General features: G+C 35.2%; 2 protein-coding genes across 2 annotated transcripts; one reads left to right on the top strand and one right to left on the bottom strand.

Annotated features, from left to right (window-relative positions):
• Positions 1-1,055: 1,055 nt before the first annotated feature.
• si:ch211-243a20.4 (uncharacterized) lies at positions 1,056-8,684 on the bottom strand. Its single transcript, XM_026931739.3, has 7 exons — positions 8,573-8,684; positions 8,342-8,427; positions 5,871-6,149; positions 5,222-5,334; positions 3,555-3,659; positions 2,851-2,943; positions 1,056-1,518 (listed from the first exon to the last, which is right to left on the bottom strand). Exons 2-7 carry the CDS (start codon positions 8,406-8,408, stop codon positions 1,462-1,464), a joined length of 714 nt encoding a protein of 237 aa, XP_026787540.3. The 5' UTR covers positions 8,409-8,427; positions 8,573-8,684; the 3' UTR covers positions 1,056-1,461.
• A 2,314-nt stretch (positions 8,685-10,998) lies between these two features.
• si:ch211-243a20.3 (uncharacterized protein LOC100151507 homolog) lies at positions 10,999-23,011 on the top strand. Its single transcript, XM_034299986.2, has 4 exons — positions 10,999-11,330; positions 15,298-15,435; positions 18,228-18,357; positions 19,867-23,011. Exons 2-4 carry the CDS (start codon positions 15,324-15,326, stop codon positions 20,180-20,182), a joined length of 558 nt encoding a protein of 185 aa, XP_034155877.1. The 5' UTR covers positions 10,999-11,330; positions 15,298-15,323; the 3' UTR covers positions 20,183-23,011.
• Positions 23,012-23,289: the final 278 nt, after the last annotated feature.

The following is a 23,289-nucleotide window of genomic DNA, read 5'->3' as shown; positions in this document are numbered from 1 at the left end:
AGAGGCGACCTTCACTCTTAAGCCAATGAGAGTCCATGGAGAGATGCAGCTGTACCCTGATATACTTGGCTGTAATTCGCTTTGTGTTCAGCTGAGTTTTACAGAATATGCATTGTTACAGGCGTTATAAATTCCTGCATATCTCAGAATGCAAAAATACATGCACTGCTGAAAGCTCATATTGCTGGAAAGTAGGCTATGTACTTATGTATGTATGTATGTATGTGTCTGGTGTGACCAAGTGCTTTACTGCTTGGATATTTATTTATATACAGTTAGTTATAGAACATATATATTTCGAATATGAACTTGTTTTACATCCTACATACAGTCCTGATGAAGAACTTTTGTCCAAAACATCCTGTTTCTCTGGAAACTTTGTGTACTACAGTAAAGTACACTACAGTTACTTCCTGGATTCTACTGGATTCTGCTTCCTGGAATTTTTTTTTCTTTTTTAATATTTGCAGAATTTGGCAGACACTCTTATCCAGAGCAATTTGTAGTCTCCATCAAAAAATATATCCTCATGCTAGTACTTCATATACTGAATACTTAATATACAATATACACCTACATACATATTCATATATTCCATTTTTTTTGTAGTTTCACAACTGAATGTTAACTGTGTACTAAAGATGCTATACAAGTGTATTTGTGCAAAAAAAAAACAAAAAAAAAAACCTCCTTGTACCTTGATTCCTCTGAAAGCATTTAAGGATTGATACTTATTTAAAGGACTTTACTCGATTTCCAGGTCACAGGCTGAAGGAATCGATCCTGATGAAGGATTGAGGAATCAATGAGGTATCAATTAGTTTTGATGTACACCCCACTAGTTCAGAAGTAAAACACCTTGGCATTCGTGGAACCATAATTAAATATGTGTAGAAGCCTGGGAAAACCCTTCAGGTGGTCAACTCCTTCCCTTCCCCAAATTAGCCACACACATACACATTAGTCTGGCAAACTTCAGTCCTAAATCATAACATGGCATGTATGATGCACTGTACTAACCTGTGAGGTACAGATAAGCTTCCCTTTCCTGCTAGCAACACTGGCTTTGTAGCTGCAGTGCAAAACTAATGAAGCAAACTGCAGGAGCCAAACCGGTCTTGGCTCACTCGGTGGTAAAATTGTGTAAAGATCATGTTTTGCTGAACTTTTTACTTCAACAAAATATATCATCCATACCAAACTGACCTAAAGATCAGGTACAAAATATTTACTTTTCATTCATTCATTCATTCATTCATAATGGTGGCAGACAATTGTTGGAGAATGTTTATAGAGTTTACACATTTTTTATTGACACTTTCTATATGTACAAATATGTATGTTTCTTTGTTTATGCAAAAAGTGGCAGACAATTGTACACATGAGCAGAAAATTTATGAAGCTTATAGAGTTTATACATCTCTTACAGATATATCTTCTGTATACACAAATAATATTTAATCACAGGTTTTCATATACTGATTCAAATATCCCCTCCTCTACTGGTGAAGGCTTGGCCTGAAAAAGAAGCAATGCAAATACTTCAGAACAACCAGAAGAACATTTCAAACCATTAAGCACAATACTGGGTGAATTTAGATATTCTGGGACTGTTTTTGAATTTTCACATTGTCTTAGTCTTCTTGTTATTAATAAAACAAAATACCCAACACATGATACATTTGTGAAATTTGCAGTATGTTCACTATCTGCATGTTAAGGAAAAATGTTTATATCATATTCTGAAGAAGCATGACTTACTCTTTTGTTAAAACTGACTGAAAACCATTTTATTTTTTGGTAATTTAGGACAATATTTTCATAGGTCTAGCTGTTTTCTTTTATGCTCAATCACATCTTTAAAATGTTAGTTAATTGTTTAATTGCATCGAGAAAGCAAATTTCAACAACCGGCCTTGAAAAAATCTTCTCCAATTTCACCATTAACATACTGTAATACTGTAAGAACAAGAAAATGATTACACTTTAAGATGTTTGTATAAGTCACATTCTGTGATTCATTTCTTGCAGCAAGAACAACAATAACAAAGTTTAGAAAATCTTCAGTATTTTCCAGATAACCAATCATTTCTAAAATTCAGTATGAACTGATTAAATAAAAATCACTTTTATAAAATATGACTAAAAAATAAGTGACATTTTATAATTTATTACTTGCAGCAGCAGCATAACACAGGATTAAAAAAAAAAACGTAAAAATCACCATCAGTCTCTAAAATTAAAAATACAAACACAATACACTAAGTAAAAATCTGTGCATACTAAGTAGTGTATTCCCCAGTTTACATCTTATTTTTATTAAGATGTTCCATAAAAACACCATTTAATGCACATGATCCATCAGAGCACCATTTAGCCATTGCTGTGGGATGATCCATGCATGCATTATATCCCTTCCACATTTCCTCTCTCCAATTATTGCATTATAAAATGCAGATAACCCAAACCATGCTGTAGAAAATGATTAAATTATAACTAACTTCATGTTTATTTTGTTACAGAAGTACATCTTATGTACATATACATCAGACACATTTAATATATTCATCATGACCATTTTATAACCTTATGAAAATTAATAGCCAAAGCATATATTATTTAATTCCTCAAGATTTTGGGTGAATTTCCTCTTTGTTGCTGGCCACACCCCCTTATATAATATCACATGAATTAAGTCATGTTATTTTTATGGCACTTCTACTTCCTTTGACTTTCACTTATCAGAACAGAAACTAAATGCTGCTAAGTTTAACTGTCCTGATTTACCTGAATTCAGCCTACCACTAGGGTATGTTAAGTTATCCTGACATCCATTAGATTTGAGCCTACCTTTTTATTTGAGGTTTGGCTTTCTGTTTTTGCTTTCCTGGCTTCATCAACATTCAGCACATCATAAACGGAGACAGTCCTGTGGTCGAGTGCCTGGGAGAATGAACAAAGAACCATAAGGAGAATAATACACCTTATATTTTAAATGCCTAATATTAGATTTGTTGATACATCATTATGTTTTTTTCATTTGTCTCTCTCTGTGGGACGTTTCTGTGTAGAACCCTACAGCTGAGTGCTTCCTTATCTGAAAGGATTCTAAATACAAACATTTTCAGAAGCTAAGAACTACTAATCATCCAATAAACCCATAAACATCCCATTTTTCTAAAAATATAGAGCCAACATTTTAAAATTGAGACATTAAGCAATTGTGTGCATATATTTTTGGTGTGTTGAGGTATTTTGGAGGGAAAACAGGCTGCTCAGCAAAATAAAAATTCAGATGCTGGGTCAGCGGTTTTGGAAACGTGAATTCCTTTTTCATGAAGCACAAAGAGGCAACAGAGAAGAAGTCCGCCACTTTTTCTGGTTTCATATATTCAGCTGGTGTGCTCTGAATCATGGCATTAATATGACATGCTGATCACATTTTCTATTAAATCTGATTTCTCGTAAATAAAGTGTGGATTTGGGTTGGTCAGAATTAAGCAGTTGAGATAAAAAGTCAAAGACGAGTGTGAAAATCAGATAAACAGGCTCACCGTGTACACTGAATCAGACGTGGCTCCTTCTACTGTCGCAACTGCATTTCTTGTTCTGTTTTTGGCTTTCACTTTATCTCCATCTCCTTCAGATAGTGACTGATTCTAAAAGAAATATTACATTAAGGCTCTTTAGAAGTATGACTTTGATTCAAGGAACTGTACTAGAGAATATATAGTAAATATAGTAGCCTATGTAATATGGTTGTGTAGTAATGAGAATGCGATTAGGCCATTGCTACTCCTTTTCAGTGACAGTGACATTGTCATTTTACTGGAGTTGCAAACAATGACTTTATGAATAATGTAGTGTGAATTTGTCAACGCAATATGGCAGTCTGATTGAAAAGGGAGAAAGTGCTGTTCATTAGTTCAAATTAGTTCAGGAATTTATCTTTATACATGTTTCTAGTTTGTTGATACTAAACCTTCATTAGAATGAATGGCCTGAATCTGCATATTGAAACATGATTGGATCTTTTATTTTCTGATGCATTAACACTTGTATGTGTGTGTATGTATGTATGTGTGTGAATATATATTATGAAGGGCCAAACAGGAAATAATTATATGAAATCTGAATATATATTTAGAAATCCTGAATATAAAGTTATAATTCTGAATATACAAATGCAAATCTGCAAATATAGTTATAACTCTGAAGATATACATGTAAATTATAAATATATAAATGTAAATCTTGAATATATATTGCCTACATCTCAATATAAATATATCTTTATGATCAGGCATGTCAATAGACAGATGTTCTTACTGAATTTTTTAATGAAAACAGTAGGCCTGTATACGTTTATCAATGCAGATATTGTACTATTATATAATTACCACTTACAATATATTATACAATTACCAGATTTGCATTTATATATTCAGAATTATATTTAGATTTCATATAATTATTATAATTATATGATTATATAATAATGTAATTCCTGTTCGGAGCTCCCTAATATATATATGATATATATACACACACAAAATATTAATGATTATTAATATTAATGATCCACATAACCAATATAGTGTAGTTTTCTGTAAGGAGATGTCCGTTTAACATTTATGGAAGCAGTCTCCATAGTGTCAGTGTCATAGTTTGTACCAGTGAGTGGTAAAGCTGTTCCTTTGAGTTTGTTGCTACAGGAAAGAATGAGAACAGAGGACGTTATGTTTTGTGGTTTCTCTTTAACAAGTTGCATTTTTCTCATTAACTTGGGGGGGAAGTTTATAGCTGTGATAACAGGAATTAACTTGATGCTCCACAACTTTAAACATAACTTTAAATGGATAAACCGTATGGCATATCATTCATTAATAAACAAACTGTTATGTGTTGTGGTGGAATAAAGGGAATAAAACGTGCTGTTATACGACATATAACTTCAGAGCGGTAACAGTAACTCTGCTTTGCATTGAGCTAAATCACATCATCCCACTGTTGATTATTTTCCTATACAGCATGTCCCAAGGTGTTTTAATAATCAGTTATGTCCCAACGAAAAGGGGCCATTGCAAAAGATTTGTTTGTGAGGACTACAATATTATTTAAACAACAAAGATGTCGTTAAAAGTTAAAAAAAAGTATATAAAGTTTAGTGTGACTTTATAGAGGAATAACACGGTCAGTAGATTCTGTCTCTCAATATCACCTTGTACCACTTGAAGATATAAACTGATCCAGCGACGCTGAGAAGCAGCAGAAGAATGATGACAACCAGCAAAGGGATGATAAAACTCTCCGTATCTGGCAGATAACCCACATCTGAGAAAGAGAGCAAGCCAGACAGAAACAGTTAGATAAGGAAGGCAGATGGGTATCAGGATGTTGTGAGACTGGCCCTTGGAAGTGGTTCAACTTCAGAAACTTTCATGTTGCTCAACAAGCAGTGGCAATGTGTCAGCTCATTCACTTTCTGTTCTTTACAGGGTTTCTTTCTCTTAAGCGTAGTTTTATTAGGTCTGTCTTTCATCTGTCTGTCACGTCTTTCATCTTGTTTAATGCAAAATATGTTCATTAAAATCTCATGGAAAACTGACTTGAAAATAGTCAGAAAGCATACTTATTCCTTCCAAATACAAAAGTAATGAATAAAGCAGTTAAAACCAGCCTCCATGTTTGATTTGATATATTTTGCAACATCTACTCAAACTCTTGCTCATAGAATGCAAGCGTCAAAATAACTTCCGACCTCTTAACAGCAAATCTGTGTGAAAGTTTACACAATGCTTTATGACAGAAACCAAAACTGGCAGCATTATCAATATGGAGATGAGGTCAGGAGTTGCACAACCACTCACCTCGTACAAGGACAACCCAATACAGCTTCTCACTCTTGTAACTGAAGTAGTATTCTCCGGAGCTTGAGCTGTTATGCATGGTGATATTTGGTGACAACTCTATTATCTTTGAATTAGGAGAAGGATTTTGCTCAATCTCTTTTTGCCATACTCGATGCATGTTTTGGTAACATATAATGTAGTCCTTGGTGCCGTTAGGTGGGATGGTGACTTTAAGCTGGTGGATGACTGTTTTTCCTGCCAGTGCCACGCTGGTTCGGCTCTTGAGAGAAAGTTTGGCTGAAAGAGAGAAAACACAAAGAGAGCCACTGATGGGGTGTTTGGTAGACGCTCCAGGTTCCACTGCTTTAACACCAGTTTTTATGTTTTCCCACAAAATGATTGAGATAAGAAGGATTATCCTAGATCTCAGACTAGATTAATGCAGAGAGGTATTCACGATACTTTTTCCCACACTCGTTTCTGTTTAATTTCTAAATCATAACACCAAGCACTACTTCTAACAAGAACACTACATTTAGTCAGAGTACAATGACAAATAAAACACTAACTGGTGTCATTACACTAGGTGTAAAATATGATATATATTGCTAACAATATATTGATTTTTTTTTCTTTAGTTTTTTCTGTAATGTAATTTTTTTATATACTCTTGCTTTATAATGTAAGCATTTTTTAAATTTCAATTACATAATGCCACATCATGGCTGTATAGAATGCATCATATACAACAGGAAAAAGTAAATACAGCACAAATTTTCTATAAACACAAAATTTCTAACTCTAAAAGAAAAAAATCATTGTTGATAATAGCTTATTATTGATCATAAGCTATCCACCTCTTCTGTGAGGTTAAGTAAGAATATATGTGTGGGGGCCTGGGAAAATCCTTCACTGCTGAAATTCTGACATTATCTATTACATGATGTTTTAAAACCCATTCTTATCACCTGAGGTAAATATCAGTCATGCCATTTGATGACCTGAGCCTGTTCATCACTCTTGGCTTGTCTAATCACTGTTAGCTTTCACATTGTCATTGAAATAATTGCTGATTACAGTAATACTGTGAGGTTTGTTCTGTTTCCCTTTTTATTACATTTCAAACATTAGAACATGATCTCTTACTGTCTCTAAAGCATAAGTGACGGTGTGTATGAATTGTGGATAATTTGACAGCTGTTGTTTATATTGTCTAAAAACAGAATCTATTAAGCGTATGTTAGAAAGTGTAAGAAATAAAAGCACTTCTGCATCATTTTAGTGAAATATAGTTATGTTTAAAATGCAGTTATAAGGTCTCAGAACCTATTTTTGGTAAGGACCCAAATTTTCATCATTTTGGGCTGTTTAACTGAAATCAGCCACAGCGCCAGACGACGGGTTTTTTGCAGACCTCCACAGAAAGAGGAAACTCTTTGAACTGACTGAATATGATCGTGTGACTACATGAAGATGGTGAAATGCTGTGTTGTCCCATGCAAATGTCTGCATATTTCCTTAACTGTTTCCTTCCAGGTTCAGGCCTGCTATACAATGAAATTACATACGCTGATTCAGGATTTATGGTATGATATTTCTGCACACACTGTGCTGCTCCTGTCTCTCTCACTCAGAATGTTCAATATAGCCCTTTTTAGGGGTTTGATTTAGATCAATATAGTATTTGTTACTTAGCTAACCTCAATTAATTTGACATCCAAAACCTTATATATTTTGTTTTGAACTTGAACGTAATCAGTTTTTAACAAAGTATGAAAACATTTCCAAGTTTGGCTGTGGAGATACATGGTTATTCTGGTGGTAGAAAATGAGTTAAATATGTCCACAAGCATGTTGAAGATTACTTCCACAAAATGCATCTTATGTCAAAACAATAAAAAATATATATGTAGCTTATTGTGTGAAGAGTTTAAAAAGTGAACTTGGTAAGGATTAATGTTTTTAGTAATTGTTAAAAGCTGTAAAATACTAAATTATTACTTGGGGTTGTTGATTAGGGCAAAAAATCATTATCATATGATTATTGCACAGCACAAGATATTTGTCAGCAAAATAGAACTGCTACACTTTAAAAAAGCTTTTGAAAACTCAAGTTTTCTATGATATTTTATGTACGTAATACAGAAAAGAGGAGGAAAATAATCATTCTGTACATACACACACACACACACACACACACACACACATATATATATATATATATATATATATATATATATATATATATATATATATATATATATATATATACCTACTTTTTTAAACCATTGCTACTATTAGTAACAATGATGCCAGTCAGTATTATAACATTATTGACACCACCTATAATATCTGAAAAAAACCCAGACTAATTTAGTCGCAATATTATTATCATAATATTGCTTAGCACTGATACAATCTCAAAAAAAAAAAAAAACACACCAATCACTGATAGGATAACAGAAAAAAAAAATAATATATATACATACCTTCACTCTTACTACAGCAACACAACAGAAAAATCCAGAACACTCCAAACGGTGTTGTCAACATCATGTTGTCCAAGTCCCAGTTACTGTATAATTGCAAGAAATATCTTAAATGCCTGATCACAGGTTGCTTGTCAAACAGTCTGGTTGTGGTTAAACAGTCTCTAATCTGTGTAAAGTCAGAAGGACGTGACTATGATGTTTACAGGAAGTTGTGTCAGTTAGACTTACTCAGTCCAGAATTTCCCACACGTCCTCACACTGACCCTCTGAAACTTACACCTAAGTACCCTAAGCAAAATATTCGGCAAGAGGACATTCACTGGGCTTTTTTCTTCCAGCCTCTATGTCATGAGACATTAATCTCTTAATCTCTCGTAGAGTTCCTCTGAAATGAGTTCCTCTTTTTTTAGCTTGTCATTATAGCCATGCTTCCTTTGTTCGCTCTTATATTTGTGCAGGGCCACATGACTGATTTGGGCATATTAATGCTGGAAGCTATGGAGTTTATTGTAAATATGCAGATGCTTGGTAACAAAATAAACTGTCTTATAACTCTTATAACTCCCAAAACATATATCCTTTCAATGGTTAAATTTTTCAAACAGGGATCAGGCATAAGAGTTAAAACAATGTAAACAAATATGCTGTTCTGAATTCAACCACTAGATGGCACCAGTACATTAACTCAGAAATATGTTTAATCATACAAGAGTCCAAAGAGCCCATAATCAAATCCAGCAGAGGGCCAAAAATAAAATAAAAAAAGGTAGCACAAACAGAGACTATATTGGCACAATATGCACTATTTACTTCTGAGTGATTTGATTATTTTTCTATAGAAAAATAGAGTTGTATTCCTCTTATAATACAATTTGCCAGTGATTACAATTTTATAGCTGAATGTTGTGGAACATCTGCAGCATACGTTAGTTCCTGTTATCACTTATGTTATAAGAGCTATAAACAGTCATTCTCCCGCCACTCTCTCTTTTTTCTTTCTTATGAAATTAATAAGTTTTAAAAAATGCAGCTTGTCAGGTTAATGAGAAAATGGCTCTGTCCTGAAGACTTTCCAGTGGCAAAAAACCTTCAATTTACAGCTTTGCCTCTGACAGTTACAAATTTCTGACAGTGGAGACTCCTTCCAAAACTGCTAAATAAAATATAGAAAACTATCCATTAATTCATTTATGTGGAGAATTCACCATACAAGTCCCTGTGTTAGTTGTTAGTAAATGAACGAGCGCATTAATTTAATTTACATTCATGATTTGTCTTGCAGCCAGAACTATTGTCAAACCTGACCAATCAGAATCGAGCATTAAACAATGCCGTGGTATTAATTTATGCTTGTGTTACAAAATGGTCAGGAAAATATTATGGGTAAAATATGTAAAAACAGTCTTTCTCTCATGTCTGTTTTGAATACCTCTTATGTAGTCATGCAATATTAGGTTTACAGGCGAAATTTAACAAGTGCTCTCTGACTTCTATAATAACTGAATTTCAGGTGAATAGTAGTTTTTTTTCTTCTTTCAGTACAGGGAAACTTCTTAAAATTCATGTCTGAGTTAATCATATAAGCTACAGGTGAGGTAGATAAGAGGTGAGTAATTGGAGTATTCCTTTAATGTCAGTAGGTTACTGTCTCTAGATTCTACTTATGGGTCATAAATATATTTTACAGTTAATAAAGATCTGACTAATTTCTTATCAGTCCTGCTATGTAAAATTGTAGGCTTGTATTTTTTCTCTTTTTGTAGGAATTTATTGGCACAGTCTGACTTCCAAAGTCATAAGGCAAGGTAAAAAATGAGAAGATGGCTGTTCTTTCTGCTTCACAGGAAAGTAATGATTTCTATTATGGGGAGAGGAGCTATTTTAGGAGTCATGATATTCTAACATCATACTGAGCTTGTTATAACAAGCTATTACACACACGGGCGTTGGTTCTCAGGCACTTTGGCTAACTTTCTATCGCCTGAGCGCGTTAAAGAGTAAGAAGGAATCCAGTTGGAGTGATGAATGCGTCGTGCTTAATGAGAAACAGGTACGCATGCGCACTGCAGCCCAGCAACGAATAGAAGGAAAGTAGCAAAGAAGCCAAGACTGATCTCATAAATTCAATGAAAACAGATCAGAGGGGGAAAGTGGAGAGAGAGAAGAACCAGAGAAATAACATCTGGATGTCAGTGACTAAAAAAATATATCCCGTTTCATAATCTCCCTCGTTTTTTTACCTCTTCATCTATCTCTCCATGTTGGCAATCTGTAAAATGGGTTACATATGGACCCAATACACACCATTTAACTGTATGGATCCAACTTTGGAACTTTCTGAGACACCTCAGAAATACTATCTGATTATATGATACTTTTATAGAGTGTTGATAATATAGTGGCTTGTATTAGATATAATAAACTATTATACTATACTTCTGTCATGCACAGGAGTTCTTCATAAACAACATGAAGGTTTTTATAGACTTTTATAGACTTTCAATATGAGTACAGTGGATTTGACTGTGTGCTTTACCAACCTGTCATTTGCTGGAGTGTTTGTGTGTGTGTGCGTGTGTTTGTGTGTGTGTTTTGCAAAAAAAAAACAAAAAAGCAGAAAGTGTAAAGCTCCCATCTGGACACAGCTGGACTACAGGAGAGAGAGAGAGAGACAGAGAGAGAGAGAGAGACAGAGAGAGAGAGAGATGAAGAGAGTTGAAGAAGCGTGAATTCTCTCTCTGTCCCAAATAAAAACAAGTGGGGCACAGCTTGCATAGCTCTTCCTATAATCACATTACTGCTGCTCAGAAAAGAGGGAGGGGAACAAACAAGAGATAGACAACGATTCAGAAAGGGAAAAAGGAAAGCAGGAGAAAGCTGTGAAAGAGTGGTCGGAAGGTAAAAAAAAAAATCTGTTTTTGAATGAAAAAAGTCCTGCAGCAGGTGTAAGACAACCAGCAGAAGAACACCATCACCTTCTGAAAGCGTAAGTGTAATGTTTATCTGAATCAAAAAAGATCTCTTAAACATCTTCTTCTTTAATGCTACCGTATTTGTTTTCCTTCACTTTCTCTTCAATAAAAATACTTTAAATGTTCCATGACAAGTTCTTGATGTACCTCTGGTTCTACTATCAATCTCTTTAATCTGCATGGTATGATGTCCTTAGAAATATTTGGCATGAGACTCCTGTGCATGTGTCCATCAGATGATTCCACCGGGAAAGAAGATGATTAGATCTAGTTCAGGAGCAGAGTCTATACGACATCTGTTTTGCCCATTGTAGTATTGTAGCTCATAGTATAGGCCTATAGCACCAGCACTTGAAAAGGTCCTTTTTTCTATTTCAGATGTCTGCTCAAACATTTTTTAAGTCAGTGCTTTAATATTTGCGGAAGTTCTTACATACAGCAAGAAAATATCTGTTCAGAGGAGAAACTCTGGTCTCTGTGTCACCCCAGATTTTGTAAATGTGAGATAAAACAAATTATATGGACCAACATCTTCTAACCAGTCAAGATTCACCTGTTATTTATGTTGCCTTTTAATTCATAAAGATCCATTTCTTGACTAGTATTCAGATGTACTATCCTCAACAGATAGATCCAGCTAACTCTGGCATATTAAAATCATTAATATCCCAGGTTTTGGAATTCCTTTACTAGTAATGTTTTGGCCTTAGTGTGTTCAAATGGTATTTTATTGGGAGGAATGAATTCATATTTGTTATGATTTGATGTATACCAAACCCTATAGAATTGTTGGAATTAACGGTTTACACACTGGGGTTTGTTTAGCCTTAATTTCTGAATCGTTCCAACTTCCAGACATGTCTACTGTCTTCTTTGTTGACTTTAGGTTTTTCCTCCTGCTGTCTCTTCAAACTGTTGTCAATTCAGCCAACTCAAACTGCGTCAGAACATCTCTCTTGGCTTCTTCTTTACACATGAGCCTTCTTGATAATCCAAAAGTTTCCTTTCAAATTCACTTATCAAATTCAGTGCTGATAACTTAAATCCCAAAGTTACGTCAATATTTATATGAGGGAACCTGCACATGTTAAAAGTTCAGTTACACAGGTATGCAAGTTGATTTTCTGGGCTCTATTTTCAGGTTATGCAAATTATCTGCATGTAGTTCATGCCTCCAAGGTTGCCAGATATTTTTTTTATGTAGAAGTGCTGAGATGGGTTTTTCAATAGCTTCTAGAAAACATGCCTTTAAGCACTTGCCTTTAAATGTCCAAAAAATGAGGAATAGAAAGTGTAGATAGAGGAAATAGCTTTTTTCTCTTTGATGTCAAATGTAATAAGATGTAACATAAACATCACCTGAAATTTGGTGTCATTTAACAATATGGCTTCACCTTCCTTATTAAGCAGCTTATAAAATAGCACTTGATCCAGCATAAACTATTATTTTGTATTTTTTTATATCAGGCACTGACAGTTAATTGCTCACACTAGTTAATGAACCCAAGAGACACTAAATCAAAGTCATGAAATAGTAACGTGAGTATGGGATGTAATTTATTTTGTCATGCTTTTTCATTAGCAATTTTGAATTTAAAAAATAATGCCAATGTTCATTCATTGTGCTTTCCTGTAAAGAAAACGTGCCTATAGTTAAGCTGGGTAAGCTGATCGAACCTGCTGTATTGTTCATAATATTATCCTTAAATGAAGTTCTCATGAAATCCTCAAGAACAGAAATATCTTTGATTAAGATCCATTTACTCTGCTGCCCTCCATGCAAAAAAAGAAAACTGTGCAATTTAAAGGGACACTACTATTAATTAATTAATAGTGTTATATTTATGCATTGAATATTAACCTTGAATGGTATTCCATAGGTTTTTTGCGTATTTACAGCCCAAAACATCATTATATTATGGTTACAGTGGTGCTGGACTTAATACTGCTCCTCTTTCAAGCTGAAACCTCTCAAGAAAAATGTCCAAAGTCACAATCGCATGTAACTGAGACACACCTCTCAAACCCCACCCCCTGTGCATGAGTCCCACACTGTACTTAAGTTCATAGTTACATTTAAGGTCTGAACACCAATGTGTCCGATTTTAATATTAAATCTTCATTACGCTCTTAACTCAACTCTGAATATGGCCCTTAGCCCCTAACTGATTCATTACTGTTAAATTACTGCTTAAAAGTGCATGTGTGTAAGGGCCTATAGAGCGTTTATCTTTTATACTCCAAATGAGCGCAATTATACTACCAGCTGCTCATGCTCATGAGACTCTCATGAATGCCACCCATGGACTGAGAAAGCTGATCTTGGATCAGTTTTTGTCTTTCACTGAACACAAAATCACATATTCTTCTTGAAGAGGTGGAGGAAGCTGATTCTAGATCAGCACTCTTACACTGTGATACAGTCTCCATATGGGCCCTTGTCTTTATAAGTCCTGGGATGGGGGCCATTTGGAGAAATACCATGGCACTGACTCACTCTGTTTCAGTTCCCAGTACCAGTTACATTCCTCCATGATTACAGATTTATGTAAAGCTTTACCCTTTACACCCCACATCACTGATGGGTTCAATACTGAGCACTTTACGGGCTTAACACTGTCCAAACCAGAAGGGTCTATTATGGTGCACTCAGTCACTTTTGCCCATGAGTCCACTCTCCTTTGCAGGCTCTCAACATCTGGGACTCAAAGGCTGAACAAAGGCTACTGAAGCTTCAAATGAGCTAATTAAGTTTCCGTTGAGTTACAGCAGTCACAAGACCATCATTCCATTCTGCCTTTCTCTTGCTTGTCTCTTGTGCCTTTGAAAACACAAACTGTTTTGATCCATGCTTTTCCAAGTAACTAGAACAATAACACAGTGAAAGTACTGGAAAATGAGAGAAGAATAAAAACATTTTGATTATTCTGACATTTTGACTTTTGAGCTTTTTTTTTTTTTGCTTTTAAGCACTATTCAACTCCATTTCTCAGGTTTGGAGCAAAAAAGAGGCTAGACTGAAATCATATCAGGATACAAGAACATGTATTTTGCCTCTTTCTCTTACACATTTATACCCATAACATTTTTTCACAACAGTAACAATCTAATGTACAGTCAAAAATAGCCAATCCATCAAATATGTTAATGATATAAACTTATAGACACCTTCATTTTCTTAGGGATCCAACATGCTTGTACACAGATGCTTCTGTAAATAAGGGATAGAGGTCACATGACCACTATTACAACCAACCTTCTACTCCAGATTTACAAAGAATGGTCATTTTCACATCATTATTTCATCGTGATTGCTCTTACATGCGATTTTCTGTCCCAAAATGAGGGAAAGAGTTGCTGGTTGCCTTCAAACCCTCCACTGTCACTTCCAGAAGGTAAACATTATTAGTAACTTGAATTTTTTTTCAGTACACTATTGGTGTCTCATGTCATGAAATGTTCTTTCTGAAGTAGCTTGCAATAGCATGTGTGTGAGAGAGAGTGTTCAGTGTAATGCTCGCTCTACCGTTGATAGTGTGGAGATGCTTTTGGGAAACTTGGCTCTGTTTGTTTTTGCACCTTGTTGACAGTACAGCAGTTATAATTAGTTAATTAGCAATATGGGGTCACCAAAATATGAGACACCACAGCGATGAGTTAAGAGCCAGGTCATCCTAACAGTGCAAAATTCAGGCCTTTCCTCATTCACACTTTGAGTTGACAGTGATTCCCTAGACACAGTCTGCTCTGTGAAGCTTGCCACGGAGGTCAATGAAGTTGGCTTATTAACTCAGCTATGCTTCCTTTTTATGTCCTTCTGTGCATCTGTAATCGCTGCTCCTCTTCGTCTCTCTCTCTCTTTCTCTCTCTCGCCACTACCCATGACCGTTCTGCCAACTCTTGGACTGAGGTACTGGCAGGATGAAGGTGCAAATCTGTTTTCCGTTAAACTTTTGAAATCCCCCTCCTCTCTCTCTCCAGGCCTCTGAGCTGTCGTGCCCATTCCCATGGCAACGAGGACAGTAATGATGCTGGCTGTCATCTTGATGTTTTTGGCCTCGTCGCGTGCAATGAGCAATGAGCTGGAAGATTATGGCACCTGGAACTATAGAGAAGGAGGTAACATTGAAAAAAAGCAAACATTTATTGCATGCAAAGGAAATGACTCAGTGGGTTTAATGACATAAGTGTGTCAGAATGAAAAGGTCATTGACTTAATAGATGTATGCTAAAGGTTCTAAAGTTCCAGCCTACTTCAGCATTAATAAACAACTTTGCAGCAGTGTTGCATCATGCTAGCTTGTTTCCTCATACTTCCTGCACATAAGGGTTAAAAAAGAAAAAAAAGGAACTGAATTAGTGCTAAAAACAGTGTAATATGTCATGTCCCATTCAACACAGCTTCGTCATGTGTTACTGGATGTACTGTATATATGTAATGCTGGGTATATTTGTGTATATGTCTTGCACCATAGTTCTGAAGACACAATATTTCCTCCCACTATACATATATGTTTTATGGATAGATTTATCTTGTTTATTAGCTTAAATACAACCAGTGCCATGGTTAACTTTCATCCCTCACACAGACTCTACCATAGATACTGTATATCCATTACAGTACATCATAATAATACAGTATGTAATGTATTGCTCAGCACAGAACTGTCTCAAAGTTTGAAAGTCAATCCTTCATGGCAGAAATGCAAATTGTATTGTTACTAAGGAACAATCAATACCAAATCAAATTACAATTACAAATGACCCATTTTCATATCATGTTACAATCAGATTTTAATTACAAATGACTTCACGACGTCTGCGCTTCATTTAGAAATGTGCAAGAGGTTAAACAAGGACAGTCGTCTGTTCCAACACACACCATTTATTTAAAAAGAAAGATATCCGTGATGTAAAATGTGTGGCAGCCTTTGAAAACCCTTCATATGGTGAAATTTGGGTATTTTCTACTACATGAAGTTGCAGAAACTAGAGATGAAATTGGTGACTCTTTTGTACATATCTCAATCACAATTAAAGTTCTAGCAGTTTAAAGTCTGGTTACCTCCAAAAAGTGAAAAAGGAGAAATTTACTTTTAAAGATTTCATTCCAAACTCTGTTGCAAAGATGCAGCTACACAAACTGTCTAAAAGCCACTCCTGTGTAGTAATTTGGTTTTAATTATATGTACATTTAATTATATGTACTTAGTGAGATATACGAATTGTAAATATAACCATAAGTTTTTTTCTCTTTCTGCTTCAGCCTTTATTAATAGCCTACAGACTGACAGTCTAGTCATAAGTCCCACCCACCCAGGAGTGATTAGATGTATAATAATATCTTTAGTTCATAACAATAGGGGGCATACATTATTACAAAACATTATATGGACTATTTTAAGAGTCCGCAATAATTCAGTTATCTCTAAATTATTGCAGCTGAAATCTTAACGTGATTTTTGCCATAGAAATAGGATATAAACTAGCCTTTTGTACAAAATCCCTGAAGTAATTTTAGATTCCTGACCTAAGTTTTGATAAGTTCAGGATGCAACCGCCCAGGAAAAGCAAGTCAGAGTACATTACCCCAGTCTTATTCAATTTACATTGTCTTAACATTGATTACAGAGTACTGCTGATGACATTTAAATTCCTAAATGGTTTAGCTCCGGTAGTCCAACTAGAGCACTTTGAGACGAAGGCACTTTCAGTCCCAAAATGAAAAACCTTTATTTATTTATTTATTTATTTATTTATTGTTAAAGTTAGTAGTATATGGAGGAAGAAGCTAGTTAATAAAGAAGCTAGTTAATAAAGAAGTGGATACCTCCAATAGCCATGTGACTATTAATTAATAGCTTATTGACCTATGGACATTTAGTTAGATGTCCTTTACAGCAAGGAATCTCAAATGAATGACTATTCAAATAATTGTTTTAAAAGGAAATTATTTTTTCCCCACACATGGACATCCTGATTTTTCTTACTCCTTCTTACTGTCATATAATGTTCAGTATGTAAAACTTGTGGAAAATATGGTAAAATAGTTTAAGCTTAAAAATGATTAGCAATGTAGATACGGGGCATAATACTTACAGAAACAAAACTAAACAGAGATTCTGCTCTTTAAAAGCTGTGTTACATCTTTCTGGTATTTTACAGTTTGTAAAATGCATCATCACAAAAAAAAACCCAATAAAAAAGCAATAACATCGTCAATCACAAACAGGGAACACGTGGTATTCAAAACACTAATAATACATTAACTATAATAATATATTTATAGTAATAATTAAATTGTGATTATTGATTGCTGCAGCAATTGAAACATCTTGGTCAACCTGTTGTGTTGCTTTTAAACCCTGTTTTACAGATTTTAATTCATTCTTTAAGAAAACTGAGATAACATAGGCAAACATTTTCTACATTCCACCAGTGTGAACATTCACATAATTAATTCTCTTGAAAAATGCAAATCATCATCAGTGAGCAGTTCTTATACAATCTAGAGATCTAAATATTTTTCCATCTAAAATAATGAAGTAGCCCCATGGGCTGTAGAAGTTATTGAATTTACGATAACGACAGAAATCTAATGAATGTTTTTTTTTTTTTCCATTAGATTTCTAAACTAATAATGACCCTCATAGAGCTCTAGCGAATATTATTTATAATGTGATTGTACAGGACTGAAAATTGCATTGTGGTCTGCTCACAGCCTGCCAGTTTTACAGCCCTGCAGTCTACCAATAACAAACACAAATGAATTTAAGGACACGAGGACACCAATTTAATGATCTCATTATCTCCATAACCTCTGACTCAAGGTCACATTGGGTCTCACTCAACTCATGAGTATTTAACTTCATTATTTTTTTTTTCTGTTTGGTCTCGTGTTGTCACGATAGCGGAACACGTGAACGTGGCTAATGTTCGGAGTGTGACGAGAGTGCTGGACACTTGGGGCAAGCACATCTTTAACGAGATCAAGACGCTGCTGCACTCCCAGCCCAATACTCTCCTGCCTGACTACTCAAGGTATACTGCTGTGCTTGCACACATTACATTTTTCATTACAGCATTATGACTCCCAGGAGTACTCTGACTATGTCCTGGCTAAACAGGGGACCAGTGATTGGCCTAAGCTGCATATCTTGATAAATCAGTGGAGGTTATATTGGAGGTTAGTGTATCCTCTGAGATATGTAGTCTAGTAGCCTCGAGCCTATGAGACGAGAGTGGTCACACACTCATGGAAAAAGGATTTCTCAAGGATTGTTTAGATGCATAATGGTTCTGTCTTTCTTATGTGGTTGTACTTGGAACCTTTTCTGAAAAGGAAATGCTCTGTTCTACACTGAAAGGATAAATGTTCTACATAGAGAGATTAACTGAAAACTGGTTTTCTACTTAAAGTGCTTTAGATCACACATCACTGAGGTTTTGATCTTGATTATTTTGACCAAATTATCAAAGCACCCACAAAAATATCTAGAATGTGTAGGCAAACATTTAGACATTTACAATAAGATAACAATGTATGCTATTATATGTGTACTTAAGGTGCAATTTGTAACTTTTACAAATGTTTATACATCTATAACAACAGTATAATTTTAGTGATATCTTGGAGAAGTACAATTCATCATATTACCATACAATGGATCTGAATAGTTTCTTTGTTTCAGGCTTCTGTTTACATTTTTCTGGCCTGGTATTAGCTCCACCCTCAGCTGAAACAGCTGCACTGCCCCTTTTCCTTAAAAATCACCTATTAAATATTTTGTATATTTTAGACATTAGAATATAGTAACCATAATATTTCTAAGATACCTTACTAAAAATGAACCCACTGATGGCTCCTGGGATTTTAAGGGGTTAAATATTTTGTGCAGGCTTTAGTCAAATGCGCAATGGAGCTGATCACAATGTCTCGAGTGCTGCAAGTTAATACATGGCTGCATGTTATCAGGGAACATTGCGAAATAAAAACCTACACATATCTGCTCTTCTTTAGGTTGAAAAGATTACATTTGTCAGCTATTTAGGAAAAAAATTGAAGATAGGTGGAAATGCCCTATAAAAAGGACCACAAAATAGATCAGTAACAAAAATATTTGGTGTCATTTTGATGTTGCTTATAATAATATTTCTGTATCTTTGCATATATTAGCTGCGGTTGTGCTCATGTCCGGGTAGCTCAGCTTTGCAGGTTGATATGAAATCATGTTTTCAGTTTGCTTCAGAGTATTGATTTTTTTTCTGTAGCTGAAACAAACCAGACCCTCAAACATTTACACACACACACACACACACACACACACACACACACACTGGCTTCCTCATATAGACACATTTGTGAACTTTTTTCTCTCTTTAACACACATCGACTGTTACCCACCTACTGCCCACACTTTTTTCCTTGCTAGTGAAACACACACACTCCCACAAACAATTTGAATCTCTCTCTCTCACACACACGCACACACACACAAGCATATCCCCTCACTCTCACTCTCTCTAAAACTTTGTTCTTTGGATTCACAGAGTACGTCCTCTCTCCGAGTCCCTCAACGATCTCTTCAGAGAAGTCTCCCACTTACAGAGGCGCATCACAGACCTCAACAATCGCCTAGCAACCTTGGAGCCCTTTCTCCGTCGTCATGGCTACTACGAGGAAGACAAGCAGGCCACTGAAGGAGCCCCCCAGAGCCTAAAAGGTGCAGGCACGAGTCTGGCACAGTACCCGCGCCGGAGCAGGGTCCGAGTGACCCGGCCCGTGAACAGGGTGGTTCGAACCAGGAGAGTCAGGGTGTACAAGGATGAAACTGGGAAGGTCAAAGTGAGGGACATAGAAAGATAGGTAGAAAGGAGTGACAGAGATATATTATAGCCTAAGATATACAAACTATTGATATTTTAAAAAGATATTAATAATATGCAAATTAATTTTAATTAATATTAATAATGTAAATTAATATGAATAATGTATTGAATATAACCAGAAAATTGTCCGTGTTGAATTATCATTCTCATATCAACCTCATGTACTGAGTCACGTACATCATATAAATTATAGAAGAATATGTTCTCTCTGCTGGCTGCACTAGTGTAAGCTCAGATCTCAGAGGTCCAATCAGAGTTCTCTGGCAGAGGAAACTTTAAGCGGCTTTCACTGGACTGTAACTAACACCCCCAGCACAGAAAACTTCGCCTAGCTTGTTAACAGTCCCCCGGTGATTTAACTTTTTGACCAAGTTAAGATTAGTCTTAAAAACCTCAAAGAAAATGTTCTTTTTTATACTGGTAAGTTTGTTTGGACTTTTGGGATGAGGACTCAGGCTAACACACAAGTGACAGAGTTTCAGCTGAAGAAACTACTTCTCAATAAACATGTGCTGAAACTTTGTTTGAAGGAGTGATCTTAATGTTTATAATATACTACATTAATTATGCAGTACAAATTCACTGATTCACAAGACATATATCAATTTACAAGACAGCTTGTTTGGCTGAATGAATCATTTACTAGTAGACTAGAAACATAGTCAGTCTATACACATATGGGTCAAAGACAAGAAGGGTTTTAAAACATAAAAATGTCATTTGAATTCATTTGAATTAAGTACTTTTTACTAGATGGCTGAGTGTTTCATAATTTTTATTTAGGAAAAATTCAGCAGAAATTAAGTCAATTGAAATGTCATTTTGTATAACCGATAACTGTCAAAAATGAAGCACACTTTTACCTATACAAGCTAATATGTACAAAAATCATACTTTAAAGATTTATACGCCACCTAGGCTGTTTTCCACTTTCTTTATTTTTTTTTATCTTTAAGCCAATTTAAGTATTTAATCTTCATTCATTCAAGTATCTTCATTTAAATAATAATAATAATAATAATAATAATAATAAATGTGATATTAATATTGATATTCATTTTGATACATATAAAGCAAAATACAAAATATATGTGCTGTGATATATTGAAATTCTGAATGTTTTCCTGTATGTTGACATACCTAAGAGATATACTGTACATAACTCAATATTTCTAGTTGTGTGTTGAATCAGTGTCTGATATATACAGTTATATATACAGTTATGTGCAGAAGTTTGCACCACCCGTAGATTTTAGGTGAAGAAGAAAGCATATCTATTAACCTACAAAAAAGTATTACATTATTCATATGAAATTAGAAAGGAAGATGCAAACCTCCAAAAATTTATAACTTTAAAATTTATTTGTTTGTCATTTTGTTATGCAGTAAATTGCAAAAAGTACATTTCTGTCTTCTTCATTTTGTCATAAGGGTATGCAAAACATAGCATTCAACTGTATATAAATATATTTTAGATGTGTATAAATGCATACAGTGGATTTGAAAAGTGTTCAATTGATGATGTTTTAGAAAGGCACACACCTGTGTGTATAAGGTCCCACAATTCACAGTGCATGCCAGACCAAAAACCAAGCAATGAAGTCCAATGAACTCCCTGTAGACATGTTTTATACCCTGGGTAAGGGTATAAAACCATTTATAAGACGTTGAATGTTCCTAGGAACATTGTACTCCATCATTATTAAATGAAAGAAGTTTGGAACCAACAGGACTCTTCCTATACCTGGCTGACCAGCCAAACTCAGTAACTGGGTGAGAAGGATGGATGGCCGGGTGCATGTGTGTTGCTTACCTGGGAAAGAGATGGCACCAGGATGCACTATGGGAAGAAGGCAAGCCGGTGAAGGCAGTGTGATGCTCTGAGCAATGTTGGGTCCTTGGGTCCCGGCATTCATGTGGATGCTACTTTGATATGTACCACCTACCTAAACATTACTGAAGACCAAGTACACCACTTCATGGCAACGGTATTCCCTAATGGCAGTGGCTTCTTTCAACAGAATAATGCTCCCTGCCACATTGCAAAAATTGTTCAGGAATGGTTTGAGGAACATGAAAAAGAGTTCAAGGTGTTGACTTGGCCTCCAAATTCCCCAGATCTCAATTCGATCGAGTATCTGATATGTGCTGGACAAACAAGTCTGAACCACGGAGGCACCACCTTGCAACTTACGGGACTTAAAGGATCTGCTGCTAACATCTTAGTGCCAGATAAACACAGCACACCTTCAGAAGTCTTATGGAGTCCATGCCTCAATGAGTCAGAGCTGTTTTGGCAGCACAAGTGGGACCTACACAATATTAGGCAGGTGGTTTTAATGTTATGGCTGATCAGTGTATATCTTTTGCATAGGCGTATGTGTGTTATATATGAGATTTATAACTATTACACACTCATTCAGTGATGTAAAAGCCTTTTTATAATTGTATTGAGAAATAAGTTCGTCTTATGCGTAGTATGAGCACTATGTGATCACTACACCTCAGTGTCCACACGGTGGTAGACTTGTGTCATTTGGGTGTTTCCATAGATAATTGTTTCCAATCTTAGAATCTGGTGAAATCAAATAACAACCAGCTAATTTAATATAAGGTTCTAAGGCAGTCCGAGGCTCAGACTGCAATCCAAATAAAATAAAAGCAGATGAATTCTGCAATTTATGAAGTACCTCCCATCCACAAACTTCAGTAGATGTGTGATATCACGTGAACAATATGTGATCACATGTAAAAATTAATGAATCATGTGAAAAATTGTGAAAATATTAAAGGAATCACACAAGCACCACAGAAATGTGTGAAATTTATCATGCGAAGTGAGTCATGCGATTATTTCATATATGAAATTTGTGTCACTTTTCTGTCAGGAGAATACAATACACTATATTTAATACTGAGAGACCTGTAGGTTTGTAATATCCTCTGGATCACTGCATGTGTGTACTTGAAGGCTTTAGAAGTGCATCTGCTTCGAGTTATGATCAGGTTCTGGATCAGGTTCAGCATATGTGTGGGTGTGCCTAGGGTATAAGATGCATTCATGTAAGATTATTATAGATCATC

The sequence above is a fragment of the Pangasianodon hypophthalmus genome, chromosome 26, assembly GCF_027358585.1.
Source record: "Pangasianodon hypophthalmus isolate fPanHyp1 chromosome 26, fPanHyp1.pri, whole genome shotgun sequence".
Lineage (NCBI taxonomy): Eukaryota > Metazoa > Chordata > Actinopteri > Siluriformes > Pangasiidae > Pangasianodon > Pangasianodon hypophthalmus.
The sequence above is the reverse complement of the archived record's forward strand: the minus strand, read 5'-3'. Positions and strand labels throughout refer to the sequence as shown.